A 22,398-nucleotide genomic window follows, 5' to 3' on the forward strand; every position below is an offset into this window, starting at 1 on the left:
GGGAATGATGTGGTTCTAAAACATGGAACTTGACCTCAGCTCTCAAGGGAGATCCTCTAAGGAAGGAATGGCACTCCTAGGCTCTCCAAACTCTGCCTAAAGGACTCTTCCAATTCTAAAATTTCATTCCAAAAACTGGTTTGTGCTTTTTTGCTTGCATGTAACTTTATACTACCACTCAAATATCGGACTCCCTTTGGTGACCATTTCTCTGCAGCTGGGGTCCATGGCTGTAAAGCAAGAGAAAAAAAAAAAAAAAAAAAGCAGCAGCAGGGAACCCAGGAATACAGATCCTAAAAAAGGTTAGAACCTAAAATTGGCCCCTAGATGGGCAACACTCACTTTACTGATACCCCACTGTGTTAAGCAGGAAGCTAGGCACTGGACGTTGGGGGGGGGGGGGGGGGGGAGGGAAGCGGTGCCCTGACGAAGGCAACTGAGACCATGCTTTAGTCCAAGGTTGACTCAGGTTAATACAGGCATCGCAGTCTTCACAAGCGCAGATATACTCTCAAAAAGGTCTTCAAAAGACCCCTCAGTCCCGACGTTAAACCCAGAACTGAAGAAATGAAGCTCTATGCCATTACACAACCGAACTCGTACCAGTCAGAGCATTAAAAGCTTCTTCCATCACATTAGGTAACAGCACTGTCTTATGATGGGCGGTCTCAAACCCCACAGTGTCACGTGCCTCACACAACAGCGGACCAGTCACCCCAAACGTTCCGCATCCGCGTTGGGACGTACACGCACAATCACACACCTGTCACGGCCTCAGCACCGCCCACACTCTCATTCGTCTTCGTCACCGCCACAAACGCTCACACACAAACACCCATACACAGGCCTGAGCTCCAGGCTCAACGCGCCCTGTCTGCACTTTGGGGGCTCGGGGCTTCCTCACTGGGCGCGCCCGCCACGCCCAGACTCCGGCGGCCACTCGGAGCGCGAAGACTTTGAGGGATAACCAGAGAGGACCCAGGGCTCAAAGTTCTTTTCAAAAGCTGCACAGGGGCTTTGGGAAATGTAGTTCAAGGCTGGAAAAGCCCGGATGTCGAGCGCGCGCAAGGAGGCTGCGGCTTCAAAGACTGAGCCGCAGAGACACTTGGGAGGTACAGCTCGCGCGGGAGTACGCAGGCGCAGACCGCTGGCCAGTGGTCGAAGGTGAGGCTGGTGGGTCCTACGGAGGCGGTGGAGGCGGGTGATGGCGGGACCTGGGGGGAATGCAGAGGAGGGAGGCGGGAACCTGGCCAGGAAGGCCGGGGAAGAAGGCAAGAGTTCTGGGCCCTAGAGAGAACGGGAGGGAGGCGAGAACCTAAGCAGAAGGAGCCAGGGCCGGGAACGCCGAGAAGGGAATAGGGAGCCCGGGCCAGGGAGCGTCCTAGAGGGAACCGGTAGTCCAGGCTGGACAGCGCCGAAGAGGGAACTGGAAGCCCGAGTTGGTGTGAGCTTGGGGAGGGCAGGAATTTTGTCCCCCACCCCCGCCCCGCACCGTGAGGAAACCCCAGCTTTCGGAGTGCGGCCTGGCACACACGGGCATTCAGTTCGTGTAGCTTTTTGTGCCCGTTCTTGTGCAGCTTGGGCATGTGTTACTCCGTGTGACGTTGTGGAACCAGTTGTTTGGAAAGTGATAAAGTCTCTGTGTTTGTCTAATTTTTCAAATAGGATGCGAGTTGATGTGTTTTTGAGACTGCATGCGACTTTGGAGAGACGATAGTAAGGGGTTTGTGAGTAAAATTTTGCTATTTTGTGTAAAGTATGTTATGGGCTCTGTGAGATTATGCCTGTGATGTGCCTATGGGATTGTGATTGTGTCGTGGGCAATATAACTGTGTCTTTGTCTAATTTTTAAAGTATCTTGTGTGTACAATCCGCAGTAAATCGTGAATGTTATTATGTGACTGAGATGGAGCGCTTGAGAAATTGGATGCGTGACCAGTTAAATATGTATTGTTTCGATTATCTGAATACTGGCATTTTATATGCTTATAGATTTCACTCTATGGCAACTGGCTAAGTGAAATAGAGATTTTTTTTTTGATGGAGAGGAGGAAGTAAAATAATAATTTTCAGATGGTAGGATTGTATATTGGGAAACCCCACACTGACTAATGATTGGTATGTTGAAATGAGTAGGACACCATAAAAAATTGGGCAAGACACAAAAAATTTCTCCCCTAACTGCCACTCACAGTTTCTATTTGGGTGAATCCCTTTTTTTCCCTGCTACTACTGGATGCATTGCGAGACAGATTGAGTAATTTCTTTGCTCATTCTGAAGACTGAATCAGTTGAACATTTAAATACAAGACCAGTCTCATAATAACTATTTAACTAGTTAAATAAAATATTCACTATAGGGGCGCCTAGGTGGCTCAGTTGGTTGAGCATCCGATTCTTGGTTTCAGTGCAGTTCACCATCTCACAGTTTGTGGGTTCGAGCTCCACCTTGGGCTCTCTGCTGACAGTGCAGATCCTGGTTAAGATTTCTCTCTCCCTCTCTCTCTGCCCCTTCCTGGCTTGCTCTCTCTTTCCTTCTCAAAAAAATAAACAAATGAATATTTTAAAAAACATTCACTATAGACACCAATACTTCAAACTTGTTTTAAATAAAAACCCTCCCTCCTACTGGAAGCCTGCCTGGGAAAAGGGTACATGATCAGCTTCTCTAATTCTTCAACCTCTATTTTGTCTCTACTTCCTCTAGGTGGGTAGTCTCTGGCTGGAATGGATTGGGAGCTGGAAAGCAAGAGACAAGAAGTTAGGGACAAGAAGAGGCTAACATGATTGGTACCATTATAATTTATTGTAAGTCATCTCTTACCTTCTGAGAGAACCCACTGCTGGGAACTTCCAGATACACTTCCCTTCTTATGGGTACAGCCACTTCTCCAGCTGTCTTCTCAATGTTTCCTCTGGGCATGCAGTTGGCCACCTGCTCTGGTGGGTCTTGTTGTCTCTCCAGTGAGTCCTCTTGGACAAGAGAATCCAAGCCATTCCAGGCAGGCTCCATCCATGGGTTGCCCATCTAGAGCTCAGGTGAGAATTAGCCCCTTAGTCACTTTGCCCTCTCAAATCCTGAAATATGTACATTTTTCCCCAAAACTCTCTTTACCACTTTGTTTCCCAGTGACATCAGCATCTGAGGGGCCCCTTGTTTCTTATAAGAAAGCACCCACTTTTCTTCGCCTGGAAAACTATGTCCTAAAAAATAGTTTACTCTCTTAGACAAAGTAGGAGTTAAATTAATGGTAGCAAAACTTTATGTTTTTTATAAGACTTTATTTTAGAATGAGGGACACTTAGAAGCTTGCTTTCCTCACCATCTTTGGAACATCTGCTGAGACTGAGAGAAAAATTTATAAGTTACCATGCTGTTATAAACAGTGACAACAATTAGAAAATTCAGAGGTTTGTTGGAAAAATCATTGACAAATCAATAAGCTTCATTTATATATGTGTGCTTATGTGTATATATATGTATCAGAAAACTATGGAAAATGACCAATGGTCATCAAAAATATGAGATACAAAGAATTTCATAATGTGTAAGTAAAAGAATTCTTTTAATGTTTCTAAGGGACTCAAAAAATAAGACTTGAATAAAAGAACAGGAAGACATGTGACAAAGTGTCAAAACTCCCTAACATTTCATGCAATTCCATTAAATTTTCAGTAAAAATTTTGAATTTTCTACGAGAAATTTCTAAGAACGAAAGTTCTTATGAGAATATGAATAAGCCACAAATTCTGAAAGAAAATAATGAAGGGGGAAGTAGCTCTAGCTGATACTAAAATATGTTTTAAAACTAATAACTGCCGAGTCATCTTTGCAATTAAATGAACAGATCAGTAAAACTAAATATAAAATCCAGATCTACTCAGATATATAAAGGAAGTAAGGTATATGGTTATACTTGATCTTAGCCAAAAGACCAAGAAGCAATAAAGATGGCAGTTTTGATGAGTGGAGGAAACAGTAGATTATTGAACACCTGACAGTATTAAACCAATGGCCAATAATCTGTTGAAAGTTTTTGGGTTTTTTGGGGGTTTTTTTGTATTTAAGTAGGCTTCATGCCCATTGCAGAGCTCAGTGCAGGGCTTGAACTCATGACCGTGAGATCAAGACCTGAGCTGAGATCAATAGTTGGACGCTTAGCCGACTGAGCCACCCAGGCACCCCTGCTATAAGTTATTTTTGCATGGCAAAAACAAAGTCAAATGAGAAACTCTAAATTATTTGAAGTGAATACAGTACTTCCTTCCTTTAAAAAAAGATCTAATAACCAATCTAGAAAATAAAAATCTAATAGAAAAGTGAAAGAATTATAAGAGACCATTAACAGATGAGAAACTAAGGATGTTTTTTAAACTTATGAAAAGAAGCTTATTTTCTCTTATAATAGGAAAAATAAAACCCAGAACCACAATTTCTACCTATTAGATAGGCATGCATCAAGAAGTTGGTATCGGTAGCATTTATCAAGGTGTATCAGTATATTCTCATATATTGCTGGTGATAGTGTAAATGGTAGAGCCTTCTGGAGAGCAGCTTGAAGGTAGGCTGCTAAGAGAGAAAAATTAGTGCTAGAAAGGAGGGGAACTTGCCCAAAATCTAACTTCTTGCCCAAGAGCCTCTATCTCTGGATTTTGGGATAAAATAAGATTTGTCTAGCTTATTCTCCTTCCTGTAAATTATGTGGAATGTGCAGAGTGGTCAAAGGCCAAAGCAAGGGAAATGGAGGCGATTTCAATTGAGACTTAAGTCATAAGAGAGCTATAAGTCGTGTATAGTGTCATTTGGCTTCTTTTCATCTTGGCTTTGCCTTCTTAGGAACTGCCTCTTTTCCAAAGAGGAACCCAAAGGAAGACTGGTCACCTCTTGCAAATCTCAAAACCATGGCTCAGGTGAGGTGATGGTTCCTCTCTCTTTCCCAAAATAATCTTTATTTTCTTTATTTTTTTTATTTTTCTTAAGGATATTTGAGCATTTGCCTTTCTTGTACTAAATCCTCCTGCCTATCTTCCCCTTCAGGAAAGTGTCCCCATTTCTTTCCATATTGGCCAGATAAGCCTTTTCCTTCCACAAATGCTCCTTCTAATTTTAACTAATTTTCACACAGTAAGTGGGTTTATCATTAAACATCTTTCTTTGTCTTCTCCCAGAAGCAGAGCTGGGACAAAAATGCATTTCCTCAAATGAGAATATATTACTGCATGAACTTTGCTTGTTTAAATAAAAACAGTCAAGATGGAGATGGAATTGATGTTGCTTTTAGTAAGTAGCAAGGACTATTGTCTTGAGGCTTTAAGAAAAGAGTTATGCTTGGCAAATTGTACAAAGAACAGAGAATCTTGCTTTTCTCCTGTCTGATCCTCCAGTTTTGCCCATAGCTGCTAACAATTCCTAAAAATCCATGGCCTGCCAATAACACTCCCCCATTATGCTAATGATGTTCCTATTTTTAAACTTCTCTAATTTTATATTTGGATGCAGGGGAAGTAAATATATATGCTTGGATCACCATACTGAATTACAAGTATAACTCTTGAAATATCCTGCCCTTGGTTTCAAAGATGTTGTTATCTCTTGGTTCTTTCAGAAATGTCATCTTTATATCTGGACCTCTTAAATACTACTGTGCTCCAGATTCTTTTATTATTATAATTTTTTATGTTTATTTATTTTTGAGAGAGAGAGTGCGAAGGGCAGAGAGAGAGACACACACACACACACAAAATCTGAAGTGGGCTCCAGACTCTGAGCTGTCAGCACAGAGCCTGATGGGGCTCGAACCCACAAACAGTGAGATCATGACCTAAGCCGAAGTCGGACACTTAAACCAACTGAGCCACCCAGGCGCCCCTGAACTCCAGATTCTTTATTGGTTCTCTTCTTTTTTCATTTCCCTGTTCCTATTCACAGTCTACCACCGTTATTCTAATGCTCACATAATTGTAAACCTAAACCTCTGTTCTGAGTGTCAAAACCATATCCAATCTCCAACTAAAAATCACCACCTGCATATTCCACAGATACTTCAGGCACATGCCCAAGATTTATCTCATTATCTACTTCCCATCGTGTTCTTTTTTGTTTTGTTTTCTATCTGCTTTTGGCCCCAGTCCCATACCCACCTGCTAATATAGCTAGCTTGAGTTAAATAAATGTCTCTCTTCCACTATGCAATTTAGTGGTGATTTTATTCCTTATACCACAGTTGCCTTCATCTCCCTTGATATCTTTATTTTGAGTGCCTCTCTCATATCCTGGTCACTTGTTTTCCCATATAACACCTTTGCTCCTTTTCCAGTCCTCCAAGTGCTCACCCCACTGCTCACTTACGGATCTTTGTGTTTCTTACGCTTTTCTGTTTAACTGTGTGTGTGTGTGTGTGTGTGTGTGTGTAGTAAAATATACGTAGTGTAAAATTTCACCATTTTAGCCATTGTTGAGTGTATAGTTTAGCCCCATGAAATACATTCAGCGTTGTGTAACCAGTACCACTATGTATTTCCAGAACTTTTTCATCATCCCAGACAGAAACTCTGTACTTATAACATTAATCGGTGACTGTTAACCTTATACTTTTTATAGCATCAGAACTAAAGCACATTAGAAGAATGTATAAAGATAGCCCTTTAGGGGAGTGGAAGATGTTAAAATATTAACAGTTTAAATTCAATAATAGTAATCAATGATAATGGTTTTCCAATTCACGAATATGATGTACATCTCCTTTTATTTAAGATCTTTAAATTCTCTCAGTAATGTTTTGTTGTTTTCAGTGTACAGTCTTACACGTTTTGTTATATTAATCCCTGGGTATTTTTTTTATGCTATTGTAAATGCTATTCATTTTTATTTCAAATTTTCACTGTTCACCGCTAATATATGAAAACACAATTGATTTTTGTATATTGACCTGCAATCTTTCTAAAGTCACTTATTAGTTCTAGTAATTTTTTGTATTCTTTAGGATTTTCTACATAGATAAGCATGTCATATGTAAATAATGACTTTGCCTTCTTGCTTTTCAAACTGTGCATCTACTGCATTGTCTAGAACCTTCAGTATAATGTTGAATAGAAATGGTGAGAACAGACATTTTTGCCTTGTTCCTGCCTTAGGGGAAAGGGATTCAGAGTTTCACTATTAAGTATGATATTAGCTATAGATTTTGCATTGATTTATCAGGTTAAAGAAGTTACAGTTTGCTGATAGTTTTTATCATGAGAAGGTGCTGAATTTTTTCAAAAGTTTTTTCTTCATCTATTGGTTATTCCCCATTATTTGGCTTTTCTCTCTCTCTCTCTCTCTTTTAATGTTTATTTATTTTTGAGAGAGAGAGAGAGAGAGCATAGGAGCAGGGCAGGCAGAGAGAAATCTGAAGCAGGCTCCAGGCTCTGAGCTGACAGCACAGAGCCCAATGCGGGGTTTAAACTCACAAACCATGAGATTATGACCTGAGCCAAAGTTGGACACTTAACCGACTGAACCACTCAGGTGCCCCTTCTCTTTTTTCTATTACCACCATGAATTATATTGATTTTGAAGTGTTCAGCCAACTTAGAAGCTCTAGCTCTAGGATAAATTCCACTTATGTAATGTTTGATGAATTTGCTAATATAGTACATTGTTAAGGAGTTGTTTGTCGTTCATAAAGAATTTGGTCTATATTTTTTCTTGTAACACCTTTGTTTAGTTTTCATATCAGGATAATTCTTTTAAAATAAGTTGGGAAGTATACGCTCTTATTTTCTAAAAGAATTTGTGTAAATTGGTACTATTTCTTCTTAAAGTGTTTGTTAGAAATCACCAGTGAATAAATCTTTAAAAATTAAAAAATAAAAACAGGGGCGCCCAGGTAGCTCAGTGGGTTAAGTGTCCAACTTTGGCTCATGTCATGATCTCGTGGTTTGTGAGTTTGAGTCCCATATCGGGCTCTGTGCTGACAGGCCAGAGCCTGGAGCCTATTTCAGATTCTGTCTCCCTCTCTCTCTGCCCCTCCCCTGCTCATGCTCTGTCTCTCTCTCTCTCAAAAATAAAACATTAAAAAAAAATTTTTTTAATAAATAAATAAAAACAGGGAGGGAAACCATAAAAGACTCTTAAATACAGAGAACAATCTGAGAGTTGCTGGAGGGGAGGTGGGTGGGGAAATGGATTAAATGGATGATGAGCATTAAGGAGGACACTTATTGAGATGAGCACTGGGTGTCATATAAGAGATGAATACCTGGGTTCTACTCCTGAAGCCACTACATAACTACACTGTATGTTAGCTAACTTGAAAATGAATAAGTAATAATAATAATATATTTTAAAAAAGAAGAATTCACCAGTGAAGCCATGTTAACCTGGAGATTTTTTTGTGGGAACGGGTTTAACTAGCAGCTCAATTTCCTTGGTAGAATTAGGGATATTCAGGTTATCAGGGTGTTTTCTTCAGTGAGCTTTTATAGTTTGTGTCTTTCAAGGAATTTGTCAAATTTATTGACAAAGTTGTCAAAAATACACTCTTTTTATCCTTTTGATATTTGTGTGATCTGTAGCAATGCCCCTCTTTCATTTCTGCTGTTGATAATTTGTGTCTTATTCTTTTCCTTGGTCAGTTGCCTAGAGTTTTACCAATTTCATTTGTCATTTCGAAGTACCAGCTTTGGGTTTCATTGGTTTACTCCATTGTTTTTCTGTTTCCTCTTTCTTCACATCTTTTTTGTTTCCTTTTTTTTTTTTCTCAATACTTTGGGTTTAATTAAGTCATTTTCTAGTTTTGAGAGAGAGAGACAGCATGAGTAGAGGAGTAGCAGAGAGAAGGAGACACAGAATCGGATGCAGTCTCTAGGCACTGAGCTGTCACCCAGAGCCCAATGTAGGGATTGAACCCACAAGCAGTGAGATCATGACCTGAGCTGAAGTCAGACTGTTAACTGACTGAACCACCCAGGTGCCCCAAAACTTCTGTATCCTTATTGATTTTCAGTCTATTTGTGTAGCAATCACTGAGAGAAGAAAGTTGAAATCTTCAGTTATAATTTTGGTTTTGTCTGTTTTTCCTTTTCTATCAGTTTTTACTTAATGTATTTTTAAGTTCTGTTTTTAGGTGTGTTCACATTTAGAATTGTTACATTCTCTCATGAATTGATCCCCTCTGTTATTTTGAAATGCCTTATTTAATCCCTGATAATATTCTTTGTGCTGAAATTTGTATTGTTTGATATTATAGCCAATTTAGCTTTCTTATGATTAGTATTTACACGGTATACATGTTTTCCATCCTTTTTAAAATTTTTTAAGTTTACTTATTTTGAGAGAGAGAGAGAGCAAGTGGGGTAGAGGCAGAGAGAGTGGAGGAGAGAATATCAAGCAGACTCTGCAGGGTCAGCATAGAGGCCGATGTAGGGCTCAAACTCACAAATTGTGAGATCATGACCTGAGCCCAAACCAAGAGTTGGACGCTTAATTGACTAAGCCACCCAGGTGCCCCTCCATCCTTTTACTTTAACCTTCCTATGTTTTCACATTTATAGTGAGCCTCTTGTAGATAGTATATAGTTTGTCCTTTTTAAACATTTTTTACTTTTAAGTAACCTCTACACCCAATGTAGAGCTCCAACTAACAACCCCAAGATCAAGAATCACATGCTCCACTGACTGAGTGGTACTCCTGTAGAGCATCACTTTTTGTAATCTCACAACACATGTTTTTCCAGAGCAAATATGCTATACACTAAGACAGAATATATGCAAATCTCAATAAAAAGAAATCATATGGAGCATCTTCTCTAACCACAATTGAATTAAATTAGATGTCAATAAAAATAACATACCTAGACTAGGCCCAAATGTTTGGAAATTAAACAATATGCTAATTTTTTAAAAAATGTTTATTTATTTTTGAGAGAGTGTGAGTGGGGAAGGGGTAGGGAGAGAGGGAGACAGAATCTGAAGCAGGCTCCAGGCTCTGAGCTGTCAGCACAGAGCCCAACATAGGGCTCAAACCACAAGCCGCTAGCTCATGACCTGAGCCGAAGTTGGACACCCCAACAATATACTACTTCTGAGTAATCAATTTTGGGTCAAAGAATAACCAAAAAGAAAATTTTCGTAAAATTAATGAAATTTATGGCTAACATCATACTTAATGGTGAACGACTGTTTTCCCTAAGATCAGGAGCAAGACAAGGATGTCTACTTTAACGCTTCTATCAACACTGTAGATGATGCGTAAAGAATGAAAAAGAAATATGAGGCATATAGACTAGAAAGGGAGAAGGTAAACTGTATTTGCAGATAATATGACCAGGTTATGTAGGAAGTATTAAGGAATTTACAAAAAAAAAAGTACTAGAAATAAAAAGTGAATTCAGCAAGGTCACTTATATCAAAATACAAAAATCAATTCTATTTTTATATACTAACAACAAAAATTTGAAAATGAGTTTAAAGAATAAAATTAACAAAACATTTACAAGACCTGTACACTGAAAACTACAAAACACTGCTGAGAGAAATTTAAGAAGACCTAAATAAGCATCCATGGATTGGAAGACCTACTACTGTTAACATATCTGTTATCTCCAACCAATTTATAAAGTCTTTCAAAACTCAATCAAAATCTAAGTAAGTTGTTTTATAAAGATTGATAAGTTGATTCTAAAATTAACCTGGAAATGTAAAACACCTAACATGTCTAAACAGGTTCTAAATGACAGTGTTGGAAGATTATTAATGGTGCTCTACAGGGGCACCTGACTGACTCAGTCACTGGAGTATGTGATTCTTGATCTCAGGGTTGTAAATTGGAGCCCCATGTTGGGTATAAATCTGTCCAGATTTTCCTCCCCTTTTTACTGACAAACATTTACATCAGCTATGGTTTTGGACTTTTTTAAGTCTCATTTTACTTTTGTCAATTTTTGCTTTATGTTTTTTGAAACTCTTGTTATTTAAATACGTATACATTTGTGGGGCGCCTGGGTGGCTCAGTCGGTTGGGCGTCCGACTTTGGCTCAGGTCATGATCTCGCGGTCCACGGGTTCGAGCCCCGCGTCGGGCTCTGGGCTGATGGCTCGGAGCCTGGAGCCTGCTTCCGATTCTGTGTCTCCCTCTCTCTCTGCCCCTCCCCCGTTCATGCTGTGTCTCTCTCTGTCTCAAAAATAAATAAACGTTAAAAAAAATTTTTAAAAATAAAACAAATACATATACATTTGTAATTGTTCTATTTCCCTGGTGTATTTACTTTTTCATCAATATAAAATGCCTCTCTTTGTCTGCAGTAGTAACATTGCTCAGCTTTCCCATGTGTAGTGTTTGTATGTCATTTTCCATCCTTTACTTTCAGCCTATTTGTGTCTATGGTATTTAAAATATGTCTCTTGTAGAGTCACCTGAGTGGCTCAGTTGGTTAAGCTTCCTATTCTTGATTTCAGCTCAGGTCATGATATCATGGTTCATAAGATTGAGCCCTGTGTCAGGCTCTGAGCTGGATGTGGAGCCTGCTTGGGTTTTTCTCCCTTTCTCTCTGCCCCTTCCCCAGTTGTACATGTGCATGTGCTTGCTTTCTCTCTCTCTCTGTCTGTCTGTCTCAAAATAAATAAATAAACTTTAAAAAATAAAATATGTCTCAGAATTATATTAAAATCTTGCTTTTTCATGCATTCTAATATCTTGGTCATTTTATTGGAATGTTTGGTCCATTTATATTTAATACAATTAGAGGTAAATGGATTTAGGGCTGCCATTTTGCTGTTTTGTTTTCCAAATGCTTAACCTATGTTTTTAATCCTTTTAAATATACTTTATATTTCAAGGCAGTTTTAAGTTCATGACAAAATTGTAGAGTTTCCACTACCGTCTGCCCCCATACATGATTAATAGCCTCCCCATTATCAATATCTTGCACCAGAGTGTACATTCATTACAATGAACCTACATTGATACATAATTCCAAAGTCCAATAGATTTTGGCAAATATATGACATTCTGCCGTTATAGTATTATACAGAATAGTTTTAGTGCCCTAAAACTTTTAGGGCTACACCTTTTTGTCCCTTCTTTTTTTACTGTCTCCAGAGTTTTGCCTTTCCAGAATGTCATATAGTTGGAATTATACGGACTTTTCTGATGGGCTTCTTGCACCTACTAATGTGCATTTAAGTTTCCTCCTAATCTGTTTTTATTCATCTCTTCGTATATACTGTTGTATTTTGTATCAATCAAATACATGTTAATGGTTCATTTTCATTCTTCTCTTGACTATTTATTTATTTATTTATTTATTTAAATGTTCTATTTATTTATTTTGAGAGAGAGAATGCCAATGCAAGAGGGGCAGAGAGAGGAAGAGAGAGAAGCCCAAGCAGGGTGGACACTCATCATGACACAGGGCTTGATTCCATGACTGTGAGATCATGACCTGAGCTAAAAATCAAGAGTTGGACACTCACCAACTGAGCCACCCAGGCACCCCTCCTCTATTGACTTTTTAGTTGTATCTATTTCTATGCCCAGGTTTTCCATTGGTTCTTTGAAGACATTAAGAGCAGCTGCTTTGAAGCTTTTTTTGGTGGTTTTTTTTTTTGGCAAAATCCAACATTGGGACCCACTAGGGATTAATTTCTGTGACTGGCTTTTGCTGAATATGAGTCACATTCTCCCTTGTTTTGTTTGCATATTTAGTAATTTTTACTAGAAATCTGGATATCATGAATAATATAGTAATCTGATACTTTAAACTCTGCACCAACCCCAAGTATGAAGCAGCTGATATGTCAGCTCAGTTCTTTAAGCTTCCAGCTGCTGCTTTTGACCCTGGCCCCCTTAGGTGAGGGGAGATAGGTTCTCCTTGTGTTCATATATATTAGCTCTCAGTTAAGGAATTGGTGAGAGTTTATACTTAGATTTTGGGACTTACTTTTGGTAGGCCTGTTTCTTCCAGTGTTCCACTCCTTATACTTCCTGCTGCTTTGTGAGCTGCAACTTCTGACACCTCAATCCAGTAAGACTTCAGTTTTCTTCTGCTTGTGCTATGATCAGGTTGTATAATACTGGTAATCAAAAATGGCAAAATCTCAGGGGCGCCTGGGTGGCTCAGTCGGTTGAGCGTCCGACTTCGGCTCAGGTCACGATCTCGCGGTTCGTGAGTTCGAGCCCTGCGTCAGGCTCTGGGCTGATGGCTCAGAGCCTGGAGCCTGCTTCCGATTCTGTGTCTCCCTCTCTCTCTGCCCCTCCCCCGTTCATGCTCTGTCTCTCTCTGTCCCAAAAATAAATAAAACGTTAAAAAAAAAAATTTGTAAAAAAAAAATGGCAAAATCTCAGAATCTCACTAGCTGCACTTCTATTTTTCAAAACTCTTTTTTGGTATCTTTCTGTCTGCTTTTTCCTAAGTCCTCTCTGATGTCTCCAACAATTGCTTAGTTTAATTATCAATGTGGTGTTCTGGCAGTGTTTATACTCAGATTTTGGTTCTCATCCTTTCTATAGTTCTCTCACTTCAAGAATTTCTTTCTAAATCTTGAGCTCAGCTGCCTTAACAGCTATGGGGTTTCTGGTACCTTCATGCAAAAAAGCCATGGTTTGAACAATTCTTACCCATCACGGTTGCTATCCTTTAAGGATAAGCTCTCCATTGGGGCACCTGGGTAGCTCAGTCGGTTGAGCATCCGACTTTTGATTTCACCTCAGGTCATGATTCCAGGGTTGTGGGATCAAGCCCTGCGTCGGGCTCCACACTGAATATTTAGCGTGCTTGGGATTCTCTTTCTTACTCTGCCCCTTTCCCCAGCTCATGCTCTCCCTCTCTCTCTCAAGTAAAAAAAAAAAAAAAAAAATTAATTCAATTTTTTTAAAAAAGGTTAAGCTCTCCTTCAATTTTTGCTTGCTTTAATTGCTTCCAGTTCCATCTATGAGTTGTTATATGTTGTGTTCAGACATATATATTATGTTAAGTATAAGTGATTATTATCTGAGGGATCATTTTCTTGATCAATTGACTGTATTATTTTTGGATGCCAGAAGTTGCTCCCATGCATTTTTAAACCATATTTTTTCTGCATAATACATTAATCTTGACAGAGAAAAGTTTTACCTCCTCAATTGTGTTGCCCTTGTAATATATCACATCTTGTACATTCTTCTCTTGTAGTACCTGTAACACCTTCAAGCAGGTGTATGTTTAAACATACTTTCTTGAAGGCTTTGAGGCTATGCAGGGACAGTGTTTTATATGTCTTGGCACTCCAGTAAACTAATGCAGTTTGGGGTTACAAAGTGACTTTACATAAATATTTGTGTGATGAATTATTAAATAAATTCAGTGGCAGGTACTTCTGTCTTTTGTTTACCTTACAATATAAATTACAAAACAAAAATGATTAGCTTTTTTTTACATTGATATGAATGCCCCAAAGGAACAGATCAAAAGTAGTCCCCAATATCTAGTCAGCTTATTCTGATCACAGTTCCAATCTGTTGCAGGCATCAGTGTCATTCAAAGATGTGACTGTTGACTTCTCTCGGGAAGAGTGGCAGCACCTGGATCCTGCTCAGAAGACTCTCTACATGGATGTGATGTTGGAAAACTATTGCCACCTCATCTCTGTAGGTAAGAAAAACTCTCTTTGAAACTTTCAGTAGCATGCATTTCCTTTCAAAGTGCCTGAATTATGTGTGATCTTGTGTTTCAGGGATAAGATTGATGAATTCTTTTTTTGTTTGCAGAAAGGATAATTTTGTACTTGCCCAGAGCAAGGCGTTAAGTTTACTCTTACACAAAGAAGTATCTTAATTTGCAGTATTGAAAATGTACTTTACTAATTTTTCAAATGTATTGAAGCCTAAACAACTTAATCCAAATTTTTCTTTGTCAGGGTGTCACATGACCAAACCTGATGTGATCCTCAAGTTAGAACGAGGAGAAGAGCCATGGACATCATTTACAGGTCATACCTGCTTAGGTGAGTTTCTGACTCTTCAGGTGGAAGAAATCTAATGGAGAATAAATTTTAAAATAGTCATGCGGTAGGTGGCACCTTCGAAATATGCCACCTGGTGTGGGAGTGTCTTTTTAAAGGCTCCTAACCTTTGAAATGATCGTTATTCCTGCAAAACTTAAATCAAACTTTTAAATATGACTCTCCCAATATAATATTCTTTTCTAGTTTGCTTGATGTTATCAAAGATAGTTGCCACTCTTAATCAAAATGTATTATAAACCTTCTTTTTAGATCTTTTTTCTTGTTTTGTGTCTTTTTCTAACTTCAGTCTCTTCTTGACATTGTATATTTTCTTTTGAACATTCTTAAATCTGTTTTTATAAGAGAGAAAATTCTTGTTTAATGTTTTTCTTCTCAGTTGCTTTCCATTTTTTTCTTTTTCTTTCTTTTAATTGTCTCAGGTTTGTTTTCTGTGCTAAGTCTAAGATCCCCTTCTCACCACAAATATAGCTGTTAATTTTAAAACTTACTTGCTTTGGCCCAGATTGATAATTCCACAGTTATCATTCTCTTCTATTAAACTTTTGTGGTTCACTTTATATGGCAGATCATCATTCCTGAAACCAACCCTTCATTTGGGTAAAGCATTAACTTATTCTTATCCTGGTTCTCTGAGTGATTATTTCCAAGTTGGTCTATTTTCTTCATCACTGGACATACTGCCTGATAATACCTGGTACATAATGGTCATTGATACATATATTTTTAAATGTATGTTGTTTCACTAGACTCTCAGTCTTATTTCTCTGATTTGACCTCAAAGGATCTGCCTTTAAATTATGGTAATCTCATCCATTCTGAGGACGGAAGGTCTTTGTTTTATGTAGAGGTCTGTAACACTGACATACTCAGTGCATTTCTCCCACCTTCACTATAGTACTTCAAGGGTTCTGCACTCTGATGTTTCACCTATTTTGTGACAACATGTTAGAAATGAAAATCACAAACTTTCCTACCCTTTAAATTCTTCCCCACTGTCTGTTTCCAAATATTTTATTTTTACCATGATACCAGCTTTCTCTGTCTCTATCATCATCTCTTATGAATCTCTTCACAATTTGTGTTATGTTTATCAGCCTGTGAAATGTATTTACGTTTTCCCATATTTTCATTTTTCACTGACCTCATACAAAATAACAACTATCTTATTTCATGTCTTGACTACAATAATTACAGCTTGGCTTTGCTATAATTTTGTCCTAATTCTTTCAATTTATATTGTTACTTTTCTGACAAGAGATATCATTGCTTGTTCCCTATTATTATATGAAATTGAAATTCTTCATTCAAGGACTACTATAATAAGCCCTCATCTGGTCTTTTCAACTTTATTTCTCTCCATTATGGAAAACTTGTGGTAATTTCCACTTGATATAGTCTCCTCAATGTTCTCCACACATGTGTAATTTGTCATAATGCTTGTACTGTTCATTGTGTTGTGTTCTCCCTTCCATATACTATGTATCTTTTAAGTCTTGAGATTTCTTCTGCATAAACTATTCCTTAACCACTTCACATAGATTTTCTGAATTCCCATGCTACTTACCAACTCAGACACACACAACTCTTGAAAATAATTATGTAATTTGGTACCCAGTTATATGTGATTTATGCTTAAGGCTTTTTTAATTCAAAGGTAAGATCCTCTGTATCTTTTTTGCTATAGTATATAATATTTTAAATATTCCATAGTTGCTCATTAACTTGAAACTATACAGGCAAGTTACACTTTTGCTCCATTCACAAAGCATGGTAAGCTCCTTCCAGATGTACCTGCTCAGGCCATGGCTGTATAGATTCTGATTGAAATTGTTGGATTCTGGGGCACCTGGGTGTCTCAGTCAGTTGAGCCGACTTCAGCTCAGGTCATGATCTCATGGTCTGTGAGTTCGAGCCCTGCGTTGGGCTCTGTGCTGACAGCTCAGAGCCTGGAGCCTGCTTTGGATTCTGTGTCTCCCTCTCTCTCTGCCCCTCCCCTGCTCATGCTCTGTCTGTCTCTCTCTCTCTCTCTCTCTGTCAAAAATAAATAAACATTGAATTGGCCGGATTCTACCAAACACTACCTATCTAGGTAGGATATACAGTGTTAATGTAAACTCAGAAGAGTTCAAAGGAGATAATAAAGTATTCCTTTCTATGGAAAAGGATTACTATCAAAATCTGCATCTTTCACAAAATATTTAAGACACGATTAAGCTTGTGAAAATATTTTGTTAAAATTACTTTCCTAGACCATAACCATTTTTAAGTTATAAAGAAATAGTGCTTAAAGTGGTAGGGGGAAATAAGTGAAGGATTTTTGGCATCACGGAACGTAGCATTTTCTTGAAGGTAATCTGAGTAGAAATAAGAATGGAAGACAAGCCACTTGATTAAAAAAACATAAGCAAAGTATGTGATTAAGTGAGATATTTATAAGGCAAAAAAGATGAGGCCTCACTTTTATGTGTGAAAGTTGTCAGATAGGTGGACAACCCTGAAAACTTGTTTGAATATGAAAAGTGAATCTCAGTGATTCAAAGTTTTGTTTACAGGAGAAATTCCTTATATGTTGGTGTTGAGAGTAATGGACTGAAGGAAGAAATAGATTTTTTGAACCTAAATTTAACATTATTTCACTAGATGTGGATGATTGCAAAATAACAGAAGTCAAATATAGCTATAAAATATAAGAGAAATGAAGGTTAAAGTTAATCACTTAGAATGAGATGTAATCTTGTCCACCATGTGGAAAACTGGAGTTAAGAAAAGTTATGAGCGTCTGGGTGGCTCAGTCAGTTAAGCGTCCAAATCTAGATTTCAGCTCAGGTCACGATCTCACAGGAGATAGAGCCCCACATTGGGCTCTGTGCTGGCATTGTGGAGCCTGCTTGGGATTCTCTCTCCCTCTTTCTCTTTGCTCTTCCCCTGCTCTCTGTCTCTCTCTCTCTCAAAAATAAATAAACCTTTAAAAAAAAAAAAAAAAGAAAAGTTACTATATTGAGGAAAGACTTGTGGCAGTTTTTCCTTAAACCTGAAAAAGTAAGTCTGTGAAAAGAAATAGTTACAATTGATGGTCATGAGATTTTTGTTATTGAACCATTCTGAAAGGATTGGTAGTAATAGCAATAATGAATACACCAATAAATATACTCCTAGTCAGTTTTAAAGTTCCTGTTGGAAGTGTCTTCATAGCTCTTTTCTCACAGGAGAAAATGATAACCAATTATATGGAGGATTAGAGCCTAGGCTATACGGTTGTCTTTTAAACACTAGGAAATTACTTGATACTTGGAAAGATTAATGAGCCATTGATGGGTACATAGTAGGCGGTGGTGGAATAACTGGAAATGTTTTGCCTCACAGTCTAGAGCTGAATGTATAAAAATATAGGCTCTGATCTGTGTTCTCCAAAAGTAATCCTTCCTCTAATATTTTTCTTGAATAAGCTTTTCTACTAATTTTTCTTGTCCATCCTACTTAAAGTTTACTGCCCTTGAAAGGTTCCCTTCATTGCTTCCAAATCCACCTGTCCAAACATCAGTCTCTCTTTCACCATTCTTTGTCTTCTCACTGCTTGTGTATTCATTTAACTTTCTGTATGAAATTCTGATACAAAGTGCAAAAGTTACTAGCGTTCATTGCTTAATTTTTCATTCTTGTCCACACCAAGGCAGAGTTTTTCTTTAGGTTTTGTGTCTTTTCCCTGGCAAGGAATAATTTGTCCAGGGTCTTTTTTGATCTCATATACTAGACACCAGTACAATTTCTTTCCATAGCAAATATGTGAAGATTCACAAATTGTTATTATATTCTTTTGTAGAAGAAAATTGGAAAGATGAAGACTTTTTAGTGAAATTCAAGGAATACCAAGATAAGTTTTCTAGATCAGTTGTATTCATCAACCACAAAAAACTGATTAAAGAGAACAGTAATGCATATGAAAAGACATTTACTTTAAGCAAAAACCCTATTAATTCAAAAAATCTACCTCCTGAATATGATACTCATGGAAAGATTTTTAAAAATGTTTCAGAATTAATCATCAGTAATATAAGTCCTGCAAGAAAGAGACTTAGTGAGTATAATGGATATGGGAAATCACTTCTCAATACTAAACCAGAGACAGCTCAACCTGGAGTCAAATCCCATAATCAGCGTGGCAGGGTTGTCAGTCATAATGACGTACTTATACAATATCATAAGGTGGAAACTCCAGCACAGCCATTTGGATATAATGACTGTGAGAAAGCCTTCCTTAAAAAAGGAGAATTAATTACACATAATAGAGCTTACATAAGGGAAAACCCATCTGAATATAATAAAAGGAGAAGAACAACCAATATTGAAAAAAAACATACATGCACTGAATGTGGGAAGTCCTTCTGTAGGAAGTCAGTATTGATTCTGCACCAGGGAATTCACACAGAGGAAAAACCCTATCAGTGCCATCAATGTGGAAATTCATTTAGAAGGAAGTCATATCTCATTGATCATCAAAGAACTCACACAGGAGAAAAACCCTTTGTTTGTAATGAATGTGGTAAGTCCTTCCGCCTAAAGACAGCCCTCACTGATCATCAGAGAACACATACAGGGGAAAAATCATACGAATGTCCACAGTGTAGGAATGCCTTCAGATTGAAGTCACACCTCATACGTCATCAGAGAACTCATACAGGAGAGAAACCATATGAGTGTAATGACTGTGGGAAGTCCTTCCGCCAAAAGACAACACTCTCTCTACATCAGAGAATTCATACAGGAGAGAAACCCTATATTTGTAAAGAATGTGGGAAGTCCTTTCACCAGAAGGCAAACCTTACTGTACATCAGAGAACTCATACGGGGGAAAAGCCCTATATTTGTAATGAATGTGGGAAATCGTTCTCCCAGAAGACAACCCTCGCTCTTCATGAGAAGACTCATAATGAGGAGAAACCCTATATTTGTAATGAATGTGGGAAGTCCTTTCGCCAAAAGACAACCCTTGTGGCACATCAGAGAACACATACAGGGGAAAAATCCTATGAATGTCCTCACTGTGGGAAGGCCTTTAGAATGAAGTCATACCTCATTGATCATCACAGAACTCACACAGGAGAAAAACCATATGAATGTAATGAATGTGGGAAATCCTTCAGTCAGAAGACAAATCTGAATCTGCATCAGAGAATTCATACAGGAGAGAAACCCTATATTTGTAATGAATGTGGGAAGTCCTTTCGCCAGAAAGCAACTCTCACTGTACATCAAAAAATACATACAGGACAGAAATCCTACGAATGTCCTCAGTGTGGGAAAGCCTTTAGCAGGAAGTCATATCTCATTCATCATCAAAGAACTCATACAGGAGAGAAACCATATAAATGTAATGAATGTGGGAAGTGCTTCCGCCAGAAAACAAATCTCATTGTACATCAGAGAACTCACACAGGAGAGAAACCCTATATTTGTAATGAGTGTAGTAAGTCCTTCAGTTATAAGAGAAACCTCATTGTCCATCAGAGAACTCACAAGGGAGAAAACATAGAAATTCAATAAATGATGTGATCTCTTTGTGAAGCCTTTCCAAGTTATTGTAAAACTTTAGTTTAAGGAAAAAAAGCATGCTAAAACATTTTAATAAGGTAATTTTAATCACAAATGTAATAATAGTTAAAGTACCAACCACAGAACTGTCTGCTGTTTACTAGCACATGTAATGGATATGATCATTGTTATCGAACTTTATCAGAAATGAAGCTAATTTTTTAAGTTTTCAAGTTCTGTTCACTTAGATTATTTTTTTAAAGTGCTTACATAATATATGCAGAGGCAAGATACAAAATGGTTATAATATCAGTCTCCATAAAAGAAAGAAAATATGAAATATATTTCTCCTTGTGCTCTGGAATAAAGAATAACTGTCATTTCCCCAAAGATTACCATGTCCCTGGCTTATAACATCATGAAGCAGTCTTTGCATGTCTAAATTTTATGTTTTATCATATATCATGAATTATTTTGTGTCTTGTCTCAACATTTTTAAGATTCATACATTATTGCATGTGGCAGTAATGTATTCATTTTCATTGTGCATACTCTTCCATTTTAAGAATATACCACTATTTATCCTCTTGATGGATGTTTGTATTTTTATAAATTTGTGTTGTAATAAAAATACTGCTCTAAATGCTGTAAATATTCTGTGTATGTGTGTATGTATATTTCTGTAGATCTTATAGTGAGATGAATTACTCAGTCCAAGGGTGTATGTAAGTTTTTTTCAGCTATGGTAGATACTGCCAAACATCTCAGACCTTTCTTAATATGAGGTGATTAACTTTGGAAAGTAACAGCTCTGATTGTAAGCAATGTGGAGAAAGGTCTTTAGCAGTCATTCAACTAGAGAATTTTACTTTAAAAAATCCATATAATATTGTAATTGTAAGAAGACTGTTAGTCATGAATATCTGAATGTAACAAATCTAGAAAGACTCGCTATGGCTTAAATTACACAAAGCTAGAGAATTCATATCGGAACGAATCCTATAGTTGTCATGATTATAGGAATACTTTTAGCCATAGCGTACACCTTATTTAACACCATAGAATTCATACTAGAGAAAGGGAGGTTAAGAAATGACAAAGATGAGTAAAACTTGGGAATATAAGTCACATTAGACAGAATTGTGAAATACACACACACACACACACACACACACACACACAACTAAGCCTTTTATATATTTATCTCAGGAAGTGTGGGTCTCAATTCCCAATGGAAAAATCACTGGAGAGATATTGATGTTTTAGAATTGGAAATCTGCTAAAACACTAATGTCTATAGCATCTTTTCTATGAAAATAGTAAGTTCAACAGCACCTTGAACAGTTTTACTGAAGGCCCTTGATTATTTGTAACATACGTTTACTACATATATTGTTACTGTGTATAATAAAATGCATTTAAAATTTAAATAAGCTTACCCCCCGCCCCCAATTTGGGCCCTCTGCCTTACAGAAAGGGACAGCAGTTGCCAGTGGATAGTAAATGGAAACCTGCTTGTCCAGGGCTTGTAGATAATTTGAGAGAGAAAAACAAAAAACGACAGTGGGTAATGAGGAAATTCAGACATGACAAATATTTAGACTTCAAAGGGTCTAAAAATTATAGTGCCTTGTCTGACCAGACAGAACTTTGTGAAATTCAGCCTTTACTAGTAACTATTTACGTTTAGAGGATTTGTTTCGTTTTGTGGGTTTTTTTTGAGGGTAGGATGAACGTACTAAAAATAAGTAGGTAAGATTACAGGGTCCATATTCATAACCATGAGAACCTGGTAATAGTTTCATTTGAATAAATCTATATTTGTATATGAATTAATACTATTTATTATATGTTAACAATGGCAACTAACAAGAATTATACTCA

The 22,398-nt window shown here is 37.6% G+C and overlaps 1 protein-coding gene across 9 annotated transcripts; it reads left to right on the forward strand.

Annotated features, from left to right (window-relative positions):
• Positions 1-680: 680 nt before the first annotated feature.
• ZNF567 (zinc finger protein 567) lies at positions 681-21,678 on the forward strand. Of its 9 annotated transcripts, XM_042919037.1 has the most exons (9): positions 681-1,164; positions 1,666-1,727; positions 2,708-2,808; positions 2,966-3,039; positions 4,838-4,911; positions 5,170-5,281; positions 14,486-14,612; positions 14,878-14,964; positions 18,806-21,678. In XM_042919037.1, the coding sequence occupies exons 6-9, from the start codon at positions 5,255-5,257 to the stop codon at positions 20,524-20,526; spliced, it is 1,962 nt and encodes a 653-aa protein (XP_042774971.1). In that variant the 5' UTR covers positions 681-1,164; positions 1,666-1,727; positions 2,708-2,808; positions 2,966-3,039; positions 4,838-4,911; positions 5,170-5,254; the 3' UTR covers positions 20,527-21,678. The 9 variants fall into 9 exon arrangements, with proteins under 9 accessions (XP_042774971.1, XP_042774972.1, XP_042774975.1 ...); XM_042919038.1 differs by lacking the exon at positions 2,966-3,039; XM_042919041.1 differs by lacking the exon at positions 5,170-5,281 and having other exon boundaries at positions 2,708-3,039.
• The last annotated feature ends 720 nt before the right edge of the window (positions 21,679-22,398 follow it).

This window comes from Panthera leo, chromosome E2 (assembly GCF_018350215.1).
Source record: "Panthera leo isolate Ple1 chromosome E2, P.leo_Ple1_pat1.1, whole genome shotgun sequence".
Classification (NCBI taxonomy): domain Eukaryota; kingdom Metazoa; phylum Chordata; class Mammalia; order Carnivora; family Felidae; genus Panthera; species Panthera leo.

What these genes read in the sequence shown, in the direction of transcription:
- ZNF567 (XM_042919036.1), top strand. Translation starts at nt 1,695, where the DNA reads ATGCGACTTTGGAGAGACGATAGTAAGGGGTTT. An exon ending in GAGACGATAGTAAGGGGTTT is followed by an intron (nt 1,728 to 14,485) that starts GTGAGTAAAATT and finishes AATCTGTTGCAG; the next exon opens with GCATCAGTGTCATTCAAAGA. An exon ending in TACAGGTCATACCTGCTTAG is followed by an intron (nt 14,965 to 18,805) that starts GTGAGTTTCTGA and finishes ATTCTTTTGTAG; the next exon opens with AAGAAAATTGGAAAGATGAA.